The 17,179-nt window shown below is 51.5% G+C and overlaps 5 protein-coding genes across 5 annotated transcripts; 2 read left to right on the top strand and 3 right to left on the bottom strand.

The window, feature by feature from the left end:
* Positions 1 to 2,515: 2,515 nt before the first annotated feature.
* Positions 2,516 to 4,118, top strand: BDP81DRAFT_410392 (uncharacterized protein; the record flags this gene model as incomplete). Its single annotated transcript, XM_060589123.1, has 5 exons — positions 2,516 to 2,671; positions 2,743 to 3,230; positions 3,285 to 3,349; positions 3,416 to 3,842; positions 3,890 to 4,118. 5 exons carry the CDS (start codon positions 2,519 to 2,521, stop codon positions 3,921 to 3,923), a joined length of 1,167 nt encoding a protein of 388 aa, XP_060439699.1. The 3' UTR covers positions 3,924 to 4,118.
* Positions 4,119 to 5,425: 1,307 nt separating this feature from the next.
* Positions 5,426 to 5,602, top strand: BDP81DRAFT_271689 (uncharacterized protein; the record flags this gene model as incomplete). Its single annotated transcript, XM_060582934.1, has 1 exon — positions 5,426 to 5,602. A coding segment is annotated over one exon (177 nt), but the record flags the coding sequence as incomplete, so codon positions are not given.
* Positions 5,603 to 5,789: 187 nt separating this feature from the next.
* BDP81DRAFT_484659 (UbiA prenyltransferase) lies at positions 5,790 to 7,339 on the bottom strand. The gene is made up of 2 exons (XM_060595117.1): positions 6,892 to 7,339; positions 5,790 to 6,825 (listed from the first exon to the last, which is right to left on the bottom strand). The coding sequence occupies exons 1-2, from the start codon at positions 6,982 to 6,984 to the stop codon at positions 5,950 to 5,952; spliced, it is 969 nt and encodes a 322-aa protein (XP_060439697.1). The 5' UTR covers positions 6,985 to 7,339; the 3' UTR covers positions 5,790 to 5,949.
* Positions 7,340 to 7,798: 459 nt separating this feature from the next.
* Positions 7,799 to 9,351, bottom strand: BDP81DRAFT_484658 (uncharacterized protein; the record flags this gene model as incomplete). The annotated part of the gene is made up of 5 exons (XM_060595116.1): positions 7,799 to 8,232; positions 8,295 to 8,649; positions 8,737 to 8,820; positions 8,860 to 9,108; positions 9,163 to 9,351. The coding sequence occupies 5 exons, from the start codon at positions 9,349 to 9,351 to the stop codon at positions 8,186 to 8,188; spliced, it is 924 nt and encodes a 307-aa protein (XP_060439696.1). The 3' UTR covers positions 7,799 to 8,185.
* A 783-nt stretch (positions 9,352 to 10,134) lies between these two features.
* Positions 10,135 to 13,149, bottom strand: BDP81DRAFT_438688 (glycoside hydrolase superfamily). The gene is made up of 3 exons (XM_060591337.1): positions 12,640 to 13,149; positions 12,265 to 12,583; positions 10,135 to 12,214 (listed from the first exon to the last, which is right to left on the bottom strand). Exons 1-3 carry the CDS (start codon positions 12,863 to 12,865, stop codon positions 10,258 to 10,260), a joined length of 2,502 nt encoding a protein of 833 aa, XP_060439695.1. The 5' UTR covers positions 12,866 to 13,149; the 3' UTR covers positions 10,135 to 10,257.
* Between the last annotated feature and the right edge of the window lie 4,030 nt (positions 13,150 to 17,179).

Below are 17,179 nucleotides of genomic sequence, written 5' to 3'. Positions count from 1 at the left end.
GCGATGGCATAGCTAAGTGGACTATACAAATACATGACTACAGCAAGTTGGCAACTCCCCAACTCATTCTTATGTTACCTAGAATACAGATACAACCGAGGACCTTTACCTCTTTGTTATCCACAGCCCGTAGCCCTGGAAAAGTGGCTCACGGGACGTGAACGGGCCTCGGTTCCGTTGAGCGGACCGTACCGTCTTCCGAAGCCCCGCTGGATCACTGACCTCTCACTCCGGAGTATTACAAACAAACGTGCCATGCCTACGATCTTCAAAGGAGGTTTGGTATTTGGGAAGTTGTCTCTTTCGTGACTTGCGCTGGTCAAGATTCGATCTCGGCACGCACTGCGAGAGCCTATACGGCGATCTGCATCGATCACTGAGAGTGAGACGTAACCCGCTGGTAAATCGTGTCAGAGAGGTCCGGACATCGTGAGAAATTATCATTCCAAACACCATGTTTCACGACTAGGAAATGGTCCGATTATCGCCTGTAAGGCTCGACGAGTGAATATCGAAGATACTGGATGAACCTTGGTGAAGCCTCAATTTTTGAAGGAAGCATGTGCCTTCGTGCCACAAGGTACCTACTTCAATGACAGATTTGCCAGCTCAATAGCCGCTGTCTCCACCGCTCGCCGAACACATCTGACTCTACTTTTATGATTCATCTACCTATTCGTCATTTAGGTTGTAGCGGAGAATCCACAAGAAGATATTATGCCCGTCTTGGCGATCTGGTTTGCTTCGAACACCAGATTCGGAGGGGTCTAGACGAGGTCCGACGCCTCAAGCTCATGCGGAGGCCAAACCCCCGCCTGATCGCGTAAGTCATCACATAAGAATAACGTGTTGTGGTGGGCAAGTTTGGTAAGGCTGCATCGCGCTTTTAAACTTCGACGTCAATACCGAGCTTGAAGCGGTTTGAGATGTTGCCAAGAAAACCTTTCCGTACCGAGGAGGTGAGTGCTCTCATTCGAGCCGGCATCTGATGCTCTGCACAGATGTCACATTAGCTGACGCAGATCTGTGTCCGAGCACCATTTGGGTTTTCTTTGTACAGCAAGATTGTGTGCGTCTCGAATCTTCATGGAAGCAAATGAGTGGTCGGTGGATTCGGCCCAATCTCACCAGCGTTGGAGACGCAGCAGGCCAGAAAGTCAGATTTGTACCGAACTTCGTGTTGATGTTGCGATTATCTTGAACTTCGGTCAACGGTGACAATCGAGCCCGATATAAAAACATTTCTAGCTCAGATGATCTTGGGAAGAGGGGGCTCAGAGGGGTTTTGAGGGGACACATCGATACAAGTAATGGCGAAATGAAGCCTGACGCCACATGCAACGCCTAGAGTACTTCGACGTTTCACGGAGCAAGAGCTGCTGCGTGATTTGCTCTCCAAAAACTGACTCACATCTTGCTGGCTCGTCCTGGATCATCAGAAGCCCCTACCGAGCTGGAGCTTCGCCTGGCCGCATCGGTCTCGCTGCCCAATAACATGAGCCTCTCACATCCCAACTCTGCATAAGCTCTAGGCAAAATAGATAGTATTTCCCGCCATCGGCTCGTCCCCCGAATCTTACAACCTTGTGCTGTGGTCTGGAACAATGTTTGGATCGACCCATTTCAGCACTGTCACTGTTGGTATACACGTCAGCAGGGCAACCGTACGGTTGGAACGAAGTGTCAATAATGGTCTATTATTGCTGCGTCTTGAGGTGGAAGGAGGAGGTTGTGGGCAGAGCCCACGGCCTCTCAGAAGTGGTATGTAAGGGGTCGTTTGTAAGTGCCCATACCGCCTTCCAGATCCACCTTTTCTGCCGACTGCTCAGAGATCCAACAGTCACCGAGGACCGCCCGAGAGTCATCTGATATGTGCCTCCCCAAATGGACAGCTCCGACAACGGTGTCCCCGTTCGGCACGATGAAGGTGTCCTTGAGAAGGCGGAAAAGCAACGACTCCCGCCTCAGCTCGAGAAGGAAATGCTCATAACCCGCCACCGTGCGCCTCAAGGTGAAATTTAAACGAGGAGGTTCGCTCGTGAGGGGGCAAGGCGCGGCTCCGGCTTTTGCTTCCTGTTTTGGGCAGACGAAAGTCCGTCTGCCCAGTGTGTTTCGATATAACGAATGCACCCGGAAACACTTACCAACCACTCTCACCACGTCATGGCTCGAGTCATATCCGTTGAAGTATTCCAAAGAGTTTGCATCGCAGTAAACGGCCTAGGTATGTGTACGTTACATCGTATTTACGCTAGCATTACACACCTCACTGAGACCTACCCAATCTCATCACGACTTCTCCATCCCTAAATCGTCAAAGGCTGAGCTAGTGACGATCAATGTCTAACCATCCCTTTGCAGCGGCACTTGCGCCGATCAGCCAATAAAGGGTCCCGTCGCTTTGGTTCTAGGCCTTGGTCTCTCCTGGGCAGAATTCTCTTCATACCCTCCGACGACCTTCCAAACTCGACTTGCTCGAGTTCGGGGCCGTGAAGCTTCTCATCCAAATGCGGCTGCGATGGCTCCAATTGAGAGCAATGGTCCTCTGATAGCGGGGATCACATGGTTCCTCTGCTTCTTCTGCGGTGCCTTTTTGGCACTACGAGTGTACGCGAAGTTGAGTCGGGGACAAAAGCTATGGTGGGATGACTACATCTTCCTATTCTCGTGGGTACGTGATTGAACGAAACCTTCAGTGGGGCACCTTGTCTATCTAGCAACTCAACTGACAGGAAGACATAGACTTGTCTCTTCGTCGAGTCGATCATCACCCATATGGGCGTCAACTTAGGTTTCGGCCGTCACTACTACGACATCACTCCACAGACCAATCTCTTGACGATAGCCATATACACTTCAGTAGGCGCGTCAATATCGTGTTTTGCTTCAACTGGTAGCAAGGTCGGGTTTGGTGTGACTCTCCTTCGGCTCACGACCGGCTGGTTCAGGGTATTCGTCTGGTTCGCCGTTGCGACCTTGACAGTGGTCATGCTTCCCAGCGCAACCTTGACATGGCTGAAGTGCACCCCTGTGCAGAAGAATTTCAACAGGCAGATGGAGGGAACCTGCTGGGACGAGTCGGTGACACTTAATTACGGCATCTTCAACGCAGCCTGGTGCGCTTTCATGGACTTTGTGTTGGCGATAATCCCATGGAAGCTCATATGGGGAATGCGGTTGAGGAAACACGAAAAGCTCGGAGTTTGCTTTGCTATGAGCCTTGGCTGGTTGTATGTTGAGGTCATTATGCTGCTGTGCTGCCTTATGCTGACTTTTATCCATAGGGCAGGCGTGTGTGCCATTATCAAGGGCATCTATCTCGTTCAGCTGGAGCAAGGTGACTTCTTTTGTGAGTTGATCAGCTGCCTTTGAACATGAAGCACTTTTTTCCAAGTTGCTAATATCTTCCTCTAAGTCAACGGAAAGGATGTCACCATCTGGACCGCCGTGGAAACGGCTACTGCAATAGTTGGATCATCCATCCCAGTCTTACGAGTTTTCATCAAAGAAAAGGCATCTACCCTAGGCTACGATAACAAGGTCAACCACGATAATAGCAACGAAAACTCGAACAACATCGAACTCAACACGTACCGGAGCGTAGTTACCTCTACAACTGGGAAAAGTACCCTAATGACGGTAGATGAGACCAATCTGGATTGCGCACGAAACCTCCCACGGAGCGGAAGCTGTCTCTTGGTGGACATACCAGACTTCAAACTTGAGGGAATTGTGCGAGCCCGGAGCGTGGATGAAGAAAGTCAAGGAGGATCAGACGATGATCAGATTTACAGTAATGATGATCGGATTAACGATAAAAGCCATAATCAGGAACAGATCAGGTATGTTGGCCCGAGATGGCGATGATTCTTGATCTAATTTTTCGCAGAGACGAGCGGGAATTTTATGGAAGAGCGCTATGATTGTCTCGAGGAGGGGCGCCAAAAGCGTAGCGCCGAAATCGCCAGTCGCGCAAATGAAGCAAGTACTGACGCTGTTGTATTGATGTCTTTGAATGAGAGCCACGGCCTCTAACATCTAAGGCTTGATGATACCTGGAGGGTCTCACCTCCGCTATAAAGTAATGATAGTAATGAGAATCATGAAGCAATTCTACCAACTAATGTCATCCCTCTCTTGCTCATGTTCGACAGCATGTGCCCCTTAACAAGAGATTGGCCACAAAGGTAACCGAGATGTCAATCAAGGATTGCAGAGTACTGTTGGTATTCCTTTCACAGGGAATTTGGTTCGAACCGTAGGGTCCTGGGGGTGACGAAGTATCAATATCTCTGTATTGATTGATTCTGCGTAAGGAGTAGAAGGGAGATTCCAACCGGAGGTTGGGTGGGTAGTCGAGGTCTAAGTGTACCCCCTCGAGGTGGCCCATGCTCTGCCCCTACTCGCGGCCGAATTGGACTTCCAATCCGACAGTGTCACTGTTTGCATGGGTTGTGTTTGTCTGATGTTGCTCGGAACTTGCCTGGCAAACACTTTGCACTGTCAATCTGCAACTGACATAGACAAAGAGAAATTGCCAGCATCTATCTGGGGCGAGACAAGCTCGTTTCCATCTTGCCTTCCGTCATTCAAGTTTCGTAGGTGCAGTATTCCCCTCGAACCTCGACATGTCCATATTATAGTAGTCACGGTCTCTGTGCAGTCGACCGCCAACAACTCAGACAATCTGAGATTGCCAGAAGCAATCTTTCTGCCTTTTCCAACTCGAGGTTGTAATCTCGGACGAGCTGAGTCTCAACTCTCAGTCTGCGCTGATGATTGATAGTAAGGGGCTACTTCATGTTCCACAAACGATCTGCATGCGAACAAAGTACGGTAACTGAGCAGCCTCATCATTACATTTGTAACTTGATGCACTGAGGATACCTTGATTAAGATCTTCAAAGTGGGTTCGTCCAAGGAAAGAGCAAAGACAGCTAGGCTTGGTTGCTATGGTTTGCTCCTTCCCTCGTTACTCAAATAGCCTGACTTAACAGGCAGTGAGAGCGGTCAGTGGAAAATCCTGGACGGTTTGGAGGATTCAAACGCCTTCACGGAATACTCATTGAGCATTTAAATATTCGACCAATAGCTCAAGACTCCCATGCCTTCCTTCGGCACCTCACCTGAGTCACCTTCCACCGCCCTTGCCCGTTGTGATAACCTCCGTCCATTTCTCACACCGACAACCGCAACCAAACTTCAGACATCAGAATCTCTAAAATGAGATTCCAAGGTAATTTCACTGGAATCCAATTATAAATTCATCGAGAAAAAAAGAAGGTCTGACAGTAACCCCACAGTTTTCCTCACTGGCGCTGCCGCCTTCGCCGTCAGCGTCGCCGCCGGTCCTAGCATAAACCCCCAGAAGATCCGCTTGGACCTCAACAAGAGAGATGGAGTCGACACTATCAACACCGAGAATGAGGCCACTGTCCTCAAGACCCGAGAGTGCGAAATCGTCTGCCCCTTCACCAAGCTCTGGTGCGAGTACCGCCCTTACAACTACCGCTGCGACAGCTCTGGCAAGCTTCGCTACGATCAGTGCCACACCGAATGCGAGAATGCTTCCTGGGGCTGCACCTGCGGCTGCGACTGGCGCGTTCCTGGAATTGAGTCTGTGGAGGAGACAGAAGGCTTAGATACATTGAGAATGGAAGCAAAATAGATGTGGGAAAGGTGGCGGATGCGGGATCTTGGGTGGACGTCACCTCGCCCAGTCAAGTTTGGGAATAATATTCACAAAGAGACACCGTCGGTAGTCTTTCAAGAATAAGTTCACGTTACATCAAGAACTATGCGATTAAACAACCTCACCATTCTCACTTCTCTCAAGGTCATCCCGTCTGGTAGGGAGGACTTCCTTCCCCATTATCGGGGCTTGAGGTTACACCAGACTTTCTTAGATACACTTGTTCTTGTTCTTATTCTATGCTGAGGACAAGCCTCCTACGCTGCGAAAAGAGGTAAGACGTACAAGACAGCTAACCAGAAACACCACAGCTTCGCCACAACATCGTCGGACTTCTCGTCCCGCCTTACGACTGTCAGTCCAGCCATCAAGACTCCTACTCCCAGAGGAGCCGCCCAAACCGCTGGTTGAAGGTTCCAAAATAACGGGCATGCAGTAGACCACAGCAGAACCATCACGGCCAGCCCGCCACGAGCGACTCCTTCACCATATAACAGCGGAATGGTCTTGCGACCCCTAGCCTTATCTCCTTCCATGTCTGGGAAATCCAGCGCTTGAACTGTTGTGGCAATGATGGCGCCGGTGACCCCAATCCAAGCCCATGCCTTCGGAAGGAGATCTGCGCCAGAAAGAACCTCTAAAGCCCCTGCGCTGAAGCACATGATACCGCCTGTGTTGATCGCATTGCGAGCCCAGATGTTGATGCTGCTTCCGTCAAGATCGTTGTACATCCACAGAAGCGTCATCATGGATATCGTCGGTTTGAAGCCACCCAGTACTGCGCTCATAGCTACCACGAGTGGTATCATCCCGAGGAGAAGTCGCTGGGCTTGTGGGGGGGTTAACCGCTTCGCAGCCAGTGGCCTCCAGGGCTTGTTGTGCTCATCTTCGACGATGGAGTCCGCGAGTCGCTGATTCGATATACCGCACACGATCAGGTTCAGCCATATCCACAGAATTGCCAGAGGTAGCCTTTGAAAAGTTGAGCAATTTGTTCGATCGAACGCTGTCGTGAGGGATTCGCGACTAAACACGGCTGCTAGGATGAAGATGATTTGAGGCGCTAGTACAGTCTTGATGTCGCTTCTGGTGAATAAGTAGAGTGTTTTGAGATGAAAGGATGCGGCTTGTGCCTGAGAAGGATCAATACGATGCTGATGGGGGCTTTGCGCAGCGTCCAAGCGGAATTGGTCTCTTACCAAAGTTCTGCGCTTCGTTGCAGATCTGTAAAATTCTGGTACGGGAGCACTCGAAGGCTTCTCACCCAAGACGCTGTTCTCGACAACTTTCATGATGTCGATTATATGACAGTTATCTCCTTCCAAACCAAAATGTCGATGAGGATCCAGTCTGTCAATGGTGGTGATGATGGCTGGGAGGGGGAAATGGGCCTACTATTTCAACCAGTCGCCTGACTACCAGAGGCGTGGGGAAGTCCGCGCCGAAGATAGCAGTTTACTTCGGCCGGATAGTCCAAAAATGTGGATGTGACGACATCGTCTGATGTTGCTGTCTCTGCGCGCTTCGCAACATTGGGAACTGGATCCTGGCAGGATACCATTGGAGAGTTTCCGTGAGGCAGGCCGGATTACCCGAAACTGCGGGACGAATTCCAAAATAGGAATCCAGTCGGAGACATTTGTTGTAGATAGTTCTTTTAAACCAAGTCGAATCCTGGTTTAAGATTACGGGAAGCTGAACTCTAGTTGCCTTGTAGCTTAGCTGAGGGTTGAACTAACAAACACAGCTTGTCTCGGGCTCGCCGCACAGCCGCAGCACTTCCCTCTTCAGTCGAATTGAGCCCATGTTACAAACATCGAACACGTCCTTAACCTAAATTGTGGAGAACTGAAAAGTCCGCGGCATCTCATTAGGTAACGAGCATGTTATGGTGATAAGCTTCAGCTTCCAACTTCGACGCCACAGTCTCGTTTGGACTAGCTGCGCCCCACAACCTATCAATATGTTCACCGCCCAGAGTTCCATGCAGAAAAGACGTGCATCTACCTCGAGCACTGATTTACTGGCGAGCTGTGTCCAAGCTGTCGAATTACTTGTCAGGCCGAGAATACATGGACGGGATGGATATAATCAATTCGGGGCTCACCGTTATATTCGGCTCTTCAATGGCATCACGTGTAAGATTACTTGAGGGCACTCGACCACATTCCAAAGGCAACGGAAGCGACAATCTTGAATTCAGGAGGGGCTAGCAAGCTTCTGATAAACATAACTCACTCGTTAGTCTAAAGTAGGCATTGAGGAAAAGCGATGCTACTGATATCGGCAACAGACAAGTGGGCCACCTCTCCGAGCCTCCCCCATAATACCATTAAACTATGTTGACCACCTCACAAAATGTCACACTATGACTGCAGCATAGTCAGAGCCAACCGGATGTAGCAGGAACATTTGAACCAAGTCATATAAGTCAAATTTGACCATCTTCCAGAGTCAATCGGCCATGACATTGACGCTCTTTGCGTCTAAGACCTATTTATCCGCGAGACTGCTCATAATACCAAGAAGAGCGGCAATGACTAAAGGCCGTTAGCGCGTCCCTTTCGAAGCTCACATAATGAGAAGATCAGAAAATACTTACAGCCTCCTGCCGTCACAATATAGGATGCAATAGACCAAGCGGTCTGGATGGTGGTTAGATCCGTCCAGTCCTTCGAGTTGAACCAGAGTCCGATAACAAGGCTTAGCAACACAGGTGTGAGAATCACGACGACAATCCTAGTGACAGACCAGCCCAACACAATCTCAAGTGAGTACTTTCCAATGAGTACGGCATGTGAGTCGTTGTTGAATTCTTGGTGAATCCAGTCTGCCCAAGCAAGTGCAATGTTCTCGGGGACTCGCCATTGCTTGTATGTATGCAGGAGCAATTGCAAATCTGCAGCGCCGTTTTTGTCAAGGTCGATGCGTTCGTGAGTCCCGTTCTGCGCATTACACTGCATAAAAGGTCAGTGACATACTCTCCACTGCATAAGGTAATTAAATGTTATCTAGCAAAGGCTTTTGGCGCTTAGAAGACTTACTTTGTATACCCGGAATCTTTTTACGTGTCTGAGGGAAAATAGTGTCTTCCAGAAACCGCGTAGACGGAAAATGTCCCGTCCAAGCTGTCGGAATAAATATTTAGGCTGATGACAAAACATTACTTTTTCAACTGGGTTGGGTTGGCCGCAGGGGAAAATGCCTAAAACCATGTAGACCGGTAGGCGTCGGGCTACTGAGACTCTGACAGATGTTCGAGATATACCAAACAGGCGATTATTGATTGTCGCATCCTTTGTTACCACAGTTGTAAATCCTCCGGGTAGTTGTTGGGCTGATGGGTTATGGCCACTGGTCTCAATATCGCGCCCTCCGTCCAACTTCGCCAGCCTTCGATATTCGGCTGGATACGGCTAACTGCCTCCGCCTGTGGCCTGAGCAGACATGGGGGCTACTGAGTCGTGCACTTCGAATCGTGACATTGAGTGCCCTCGTCGAGATCGTATACACTGATTTCGTTGATCATGGATATTCTCGTACGACAGGAGCCCGGTGGAGGCATTCAGGTAGAAATTCCAAGTTCTTTCTGGAATCGGTCCTGTTGGCGCTCGCTTTCCGAGTGAAGTTTGCACATGTAAGGCGCTGATTGGAACCATGCCGTTATCAGCATGACCATCATGCTCATCCGTAGTCGGCGGTCCTTCATGGACGGTGGTGTTCACGTTGCCCGCGCTTTCGTTTCCATCGACATTTGATGCCATTTCGATTACTAGGTCATCTTTTAGAACAGTATCGGCCAGTTGAAGAAGACAGAGAGCTAACAGAGAGCTCGTTCCCAGGAGTATCAACAGTCAAGGGTGAGAGATGCGGGGATAACGTCAAGACGGTTGCTTGAAGAACGGGGAAAATTGTCGGCTGCATCTTTTTCAGGCTCTCCTGCTTTTGAGCCAACGCGCCCAGGGACCAGTTGTACATATTAGCGGCACATTGGGTTGGACCTTGTCTTACTCTGGTCCCACTAGGCTGTTCAGCTGAGAGTGTCCCGTAGCTTCGCGTTTCAGCCGCAGAAATCAGTGAGGCTCAGTTGCTAAGCGTACCTATGGCAAGAAAGACTTTGAAAGACGAGGTAGGCTGTAGGTCTGGCCAGTCTCGCAGCTCGTACTTGGAAGTATCGAATGAACACAGCCGGCAATTGGCTGAGCTGTAACGGACAAGTAGACACTAGTCACGAAGGACGGGGCATATCTCTAATAGGCGTGCACGAGTTCTTGATTGCAAGGATGCTCTCCAGCACACGTTGTCCAATAGGATCGATGTTGACCTAAACGAAGTAGAGCATGTTCCGTTACGACTGGCTACTTTATTTAATAACCATGCATTCCAAGATGTTCAAGTGTTTTGAGCTGCGCGCATGGGATGTTCACTATCGGCAGCCAAAGTTATTTGAACGTGAAAAAGATTTATTTTACTGTTATCCAGACATTATTACTAATATTATCCAGAGTCATAATTCGTCCATCGTATCATTCCTCCACCAAAATATCTGCCAATTAATCAAAGATTTACGCCTGCACAGGGGTGATCTGGGCGGTAGTCTTCAAGTCTCTGCTGCTCCAGCCGAGGCTGAGGGTGAACTCGCCCTCAGGAATTAGCCACTGTTGAGAGACAACGTCCCAGTAGCTGAGATCGCGACGCATCAGCTCGAAACCGACCTTCTTGGTCTCGCCGACGGCCAGGGGAACCTTCTCGAAACCGCGAAGCTGCTTGGGAGGAGTGCCAGCGGGGGTAGAGTCGGGGAAGGTGACGTAGAGCTGGGGAACGGCGGCACCCTCGACATCGCCAGAGTTGGTAATGGAAACGGTGGCGTTGTAGATGGTCTCCCAGAGGGCGGGGTTTCCACCGGGCTCGACGGGGCGCTGCTCAGGGGCGGAGGTGATGTCCTGCTCGGCGGGGCTGGCCTCGAAGTCAGCAACCTCAAAGGTGGTGTAGCTGAGACCGAAGCCGAACTCGTAGCGGACAGAAATGTTGTGGGCGTCGAAGTAACGGTAGTCGATCTCGAGCTTCTCATCGAACCAGCTCTGCCAGTCGTACCAGCCGGTGGTGTTGATGCCGGTGGTGGGAGGGGCGTTGTAGTCGGTGCCGTTCAGGGCGATGGTGTAGGGGAGTCTGGCGGAGGGGTTGACGTCGCCGTAGAGGACGTCGACGAGGGAGTTGCCGGACTCCTGGCCGGGGAAGTGGGCGGCGAGGATGGCGGTGACGTTGGGGTGGTCGGCCCAGGGGAGGTCGTTGATGCCGGAGGAGTGGGTGATGACAATAGTGTTGTTGCAGTTCTTGGCGACGTTCTCGACGACGTCGTCACCGTTCCAGTCGACGCTCAAATGCTGGCGATCGGCGGCCTCCTCAGCCCAGGTCTTGAGGAAGACAAGGCAGACCTCGGGGGCCTTGGGGACCCAGAGGTCGGTGATGTTGGAGTTGATGATGAGGGTGTTGTTGAGCCACTGCTGGACAAGAGCACCATCCTTGGAGGCACGAGCCTTGATGGCCTCAAGGGGGGTGACGAGGTAGGTGAGACGACCGGTACCGGAGCCACCACCAGCGACAAGGGTGCCGTACTCGAAGTCAGCCTGGTTGTAGAATCCCTGGGTATCTTCGCCAGCATCGTTACCAAAGACGGCGATGGACTTGGGAGCCTTGAGGGGAAGGGCCTTGTTCTCGTTCTTGAGGAGGACAGTGGCGGCGGAGCCGTGCTTGCGGATCAGCTCACCGTGGTTCTCGCGAACATCACGGCTGCTCTCGCCAGTCAGGTTGAACTCGCGAACCCAGGTGGATCTGGGGGAGAAGGTGTTGAGCTCGCCGGTGGAGGGGTCAACGGTGGGGTACTCCTTGTCCTGGTTGAGCCAGTAGTAAGGGGTCATGATGCGAACAATCATGTCATCGACGCGGGCGACGTTAAGGGTGCCGTTGTTGACTGCGAGAGTGACGTTGCCGCCGAAGAAAGATCCTGAGGGCCAATCCATGCCGTACTTGCCGAGTCCACCGGGCATATCCATATCAAGACCGGCCTCAATAGCAGCAACACCGGTGTGGGTGGCACCCCAGTCGGACATAACATAACCGTCGAATCCGAGCTCAGTCTTCAGGTGACCGTTCAGGGACTTGGAGTTCTGGCAGCCGTAAGAGCCGTTGATGCGCTGGTAAGAGCACATGAAGGAGGAGGCCTTAGCCTTGACGGCGTTGGCAAAAGGCCAGATGTAGAGCTCGTGGGCGGTTCTGTCATCGACGTTTGAGGAAAGAGCCTGCTCCTCGATGTCTGTGGAGGTGCCATTGGGGTCGAAGGTCGGGTTGCGCATAGTCTCCTGCTCGTTGAGGATCCAGTGCTTAGCAGTAGCCTGGACACCAGCATCCTGGTGACCGGTGATGGTTTCCTCCATGGCCACACCAGTCAGGTACGGGTCGGGACTGAAGCCCTCCCAGTTTCTGCCGGAGTAGGCACTGCGGCCGAGGGGTCCGGCGACGGGGCTTTGAGGAGGTTAGTAGAGCTTGGGCACAATGGGGAGAGATGAACGAACCTGAGGGCAATGTGGGCACCCTTAGCCTTGAACTCCTTGCCCATGGCAAGACCTCTCTCGTAGAGGATATCTCTGTCCCAGGTAGCTGCAGCAGAGACACCTGCGGAAAAGACACTGGCGTAGTCGGCAACACGGATGGACAGGGGGCCATCCTGGAGGCAGAGACCCTGGAAACCGAGACGAGGGATAGCGACGATATTTCCGACGCAAGGACCGGGCTGACCGGTGACCATATCAGCCTTCTCCTCAACAGTCAGTTGAGAGACAAACTCCCTTGCCTTAGCGAGGGCATCCTCCCAACCGGTACCAGTGATGTTGGCTTCACAAAGAGTTAGATGTTTTTGAACCTCAAGTCATCTGACTGGAGAAACTCACGAGAAGGGTAGACGGGCTCAGAGTCCCCGTAAGGACCGAGGATGGTGGTGTTCGCTGGCTGAATCCAGCTGAAGGCATCTTCAGATCGGTCACCAGAGTCATACGCCTGAGCGTTGACTGAGGGTGCCAACAGAAGGCCGGATAGGAAGAGAGACAAAGCTGCGGACATTGTGAAATCCTTGAGCTGTTGACTGGCGGCTTGTGCTGAAGATCCCAAGAAGCTCATCGATTGGGGGTTACATGCCGTCCTTTATATGTTACCTGTTCATCGTCGGCCGTAACGTCAGTCCACCATATCCTCGTCGCCCTCGCACTCTGCTAGCCGGTGACCTGGATAGACCCCTCCTCTCCCCGTAACCTCCGCGCGGGCAATGAGAAAGTCGGGGAAAACCTGATCATGATCGAGCTCCCATTGGCAATGCACATCGTCATGGTCCGGAAGTCGGCCCCGCACCGGTTGACACCCGAGAGGTGCTCACTAAGGCGCGAAGTGTGGGATATTGGGCAGGGTAATCAGCCGTAGATTTCCAAGAAACGCACGCGATGACTACACTAGGCCTAGTCTCTAGATGGTTGCCAAACCGACGGCGAGGACCGGAAAAGGCTCTGCTATACACGTGGGGAGGCGGAATCTTGCCGAGTCCCCAGTCTGATTAGAGGTGGCCACACATCGTCATATGGGTTGTGGGGTGTAATTCTCATTAACGGCGGGTATGACTAGTCATAGAATCGCTGGAACAGCTGTTAAGCGGGAAGATCAAGTCATTGGGCCTCTAAAGCCATCGACTCTTTCGACAGGTCTTAGCTCTCTTCACCGCCCGGCTTCCAGAACTACCAGCGATAACTCCGCATCAGGCCGACTGCTGGCTGTCAACATGGGGTCGCTTTACCGATGGGCGAAGTCTACAGAGTATAATCGAGTAATATTTACACATGGCGCGCCTGACTGTAGGTGTTTCCGCCGTAGCATTCAAAGTTAACTTCCGGAGAACTGCCGCTGTGGGCTGGACAGGGAACACGAGCCAATATGTAGGGGATGCGGATCGGGTGACAGCTGGAAAACCTGGAGACTCCAAGCTTTTGTTTTCTGAGCGAACCCCCGGTCCGGACACTCACTCACCTCACCCAAAGCTTACTCCGTACCGGCTTTCCACGAGGCAGAAGAACCGCCCCCGGCTTGATCCCGGCCACCCCGCCCCCGCCGTGAAGGTGAGTGGACCACTGGGACACACGAGTTTGTGTGGAGGTCCGACATTGCGCCGACACTAGAGGTCTAGAGACGCAGGTTTTTTTCTTTGAAATTTCTTCATGATGGCGGTTGGAGTAGCTCTTTAGGGGAATCTCTTCATGATCACACATAATTGAGGGGACGACGAGGGCCAAGGCCGTGGAACCGGTCGACCCAAATCGGAGAGAAACAATACTCTGTCCCCGGTTTCCCCGCACATCTAATCGGCCCTGTTCTTCGCCCTCGGGTCATGATTTACACTGAAAACCGAGCCTCGTGGCCCGTGGAACATGTCATAGAGAACTCGAACAGCCTGCCGCCGGTAAAACTACGGTTATTGAGCAGGTTAATCGGCCGATTAGCGCGGGGTCCGGTCTTAACGCCAAGAGTCCGTCTTCATCCATGGGAGAGAAGCCGTTCACGATGCCGAACATGGCAAACATTCTGCGTGCCCGACTCCAGTCTCCCGACAGTCCCAGTGTCCCGGTGCGGGAGGTCTCGTGAGCGGCGCCTACGTCATGATAATTCCACACCCGGGGAGAACACCGGCATTCGAATACTAGTAGACTACTGTATACAGCAATTTGTGGGATATCCAGGCCCCATCAAATCACTGTGCCACTCCTCCCAAGCAGACCACACCCATGGGGAAACAGTTGAGTTTTGTGGAGTTGGCCATGCAAGTATTGGAGAACTAGACCTCTACCGCCTCTCAGGGTTTGTCAGCCCTCAGCTGGAGCCTGGGCTGCCATGCGGGGACCTTGACTGATGTTTGCCTGTCACGCAGCTTTCCACTCTTTTTTGTCCTTGAGGCTCCTTCGGAATCCGATGCTGTTCCCATGATGGTTATCCCATTGACTGCTGCTTAACGTCAGCGGAGCCGGACCCATATTAATACCCGCTTTTACCCCGCACTTCAATCTGTACAAGACGAAACATCATTTACCCCTATGTTTTTTTGACTTCTATCACCACCAAAACCATTATCTCAACCAATGTTACGATGTCTTCCAGTGATTCTGATGCTTCCGATGCCTCTGTAGCTACCGATACCTCTGTACGGAGCTGTATATTTGTTGAGCTCCTTCCCGAAGACCTTAAAGTCGGCTATACTGCCGACTGTACCCCGGAGAAGTGCGATAATAGCACAGTCCGGCCCTATGAGCCTCCGGCTGAGCCTGGCTTGCCCGGCTCCTTTATACCCTTTGATATACCGGCCCGGGACCAGCAAATACAGGACCTACCGGAAACGCCGATTAACCTTTTCCTCCGATACGTTCCCCGGAGCCTTGTTGAGCAGTGGGTCCGGTGGACAAATGCAGCGCCGATTTCTAAGGAGGGCCCTCAGCCTAGATACTCAAGAGTGTATAAGTGGAAAAAGACCTCTATAGAAGAGGTATACCTCTTCTTAGGAATCCGTATTTATATGGGAATCCATAAGGAATATGAATTATCAAGATACTGGGCAACTCAGCAAGAGAAAGAGGACCCTATTCATCTATTTACCCGGTTTATATCCCGTAACCGTTACCAAAGACTATCCCGGCAGCTGCGGATATTCGATACCTCTGAGTTCCCTAGTCAGTCTAGCTATGGCCGGTACCGACGCCGGCCCTAGGAAAATCCAATGCCGGATACGTATCGGAAGGTTAACGGGTGGTCGGCCCATATCTAGGATACCGGGGACTCCTTCTATACGGCCGGCTCTGACCTTACCGTTGACGAGGCTATGGTCCGATTCACAGGCCGGTCCCTTGAGACAACAACAATCCCGACTAAGCCGATCCCGACCGGCTTCAAGATATGGATTCTTGCCCAATCAGGCTACTGTCTCCGGTGGCTCTGGCATATCCACGGAAAGGGCCCGTACGGGCTAGTCCCACAGGCCCGGCCAGCGCCGGATAACGAGGCAGCAAAGCAGGCCCTTTTAACGCCAACGCAACGGGTTTTAACGACCCTAGTTACCCTACTTCCGGCAACAATCTACCACGTCTTTCTAGATAACCTCTTCTTCTATCCAGCTCTTCCGGGCTCTCCGGAAGCAGCAAGTCGGAGCTTCTAGCACTTGCCGGAAAGATAGCGGGATAGATAAGACCCTTGTTGCCGAGAAAGCAACTGAAGGACAAGATATCCCTTGGGGCAAGATACATTATATTCTTACTTTAGATGGGAAGGTATAGTGTTATAAAAACTACCTTCTAAGGATTTTTATACTAATCAGTTCTTCTAGGTCAACCAGTTTACCTGGAAAGACAATGCTATTGTACTCTTCTTGATAACGGTCTTCCGAGAAGGCCAGGATGTTATCCAGAGCCGGCGCCGACCGGCCGGAGATACTACTATAAAGCGGGCTGCCCGGAAAGTCTTCGGCGCCGACGTCCGGAAGAACCTGTCAGTACCGGCACTAATAGACGAGTATAATCATAAGATGAACGGCGTTGATATTAGTGACCAGATGAGGTCCTATTATCAATGGGGCCACCCTATCCGGCGAGGGGGCTAGCAGGCAATTGCTTGGGACTTTCTGCTAGAAGTGATCGTTATGAATAGCTATCTACTGCAGCTCTGGGGTAAGCCTAGTTGGCGATCTATTAAAAAGTAGTATCAATGGCGGCAACTACTTGCAGCCCAGCTTATCCAGTAGTTTGGACTATTAGCAGGGGGTCGGCAAAGATCACGACCTAAGCAAACAAGAGATAAAAGGAATACCTCTATTCCTTGGCAGCACTATCGCAAGGGATCGAGAAAGTCCTGTTCGCCTTGCTCCTATTGTAGTAATATAACAGCCTTACGATCCCGTCAGGCTCTAGGCGAGATATCTGGCAATAATCTTAGAAAGCTGCGAAGGTATACTCGAAAAGGCTGCTTAGATTGCGATGTATCGTTATGTACCGACCGAGATTGCTGGTACCTTTGGCATAACCCAAATATATAGACAATATAAGTACCTTAAAACGTGCCTAATTATTGGCTGACACAGATGAGCCTGTATGCCCTTATTGGCTGTACCCCGCACAAGGGCTCCGCTGACGTTAAGCAGCAGTCAATGGGATAGCGGAGTTTGGGGTTCTTGTTTGTAAACTGGGGTCGAGGCGGGAAGTGCACAAGCGTTGATCTATTCGGCCCTTTTCATCATGGATTGGAAATTGGACGCGCAGCTTTTAACCATAACCTCATGTTACGGGGCCAAGATAGTGAGTGTCATGCCATAGTACAGATAAAATCACACAATGGGTTTATACAGAGTCATCGAGGTTTTTTGGTGTTCATTCCATAGCCGAGGTCAACCTCGGTAGAAGCGCTGTTCCCGGG

This window comes from Colletotrichum phormii, assembly GCF_030913505.1.
Source record: "Colletotrichum phormii strain CBS 102054 chromosome Unknown BDP81scaffold_27, whole genome shotgun sequence".
NCBI lineage: Eukaryota > Fungi > Ascomycota > Sordariomycetes > Glomerellales > Glomerellaceae > Colletotrichum > Colletotrichum phormii.
This window is presented reverse-complemented; position numbering and strand designations above follow the sequence as displayed.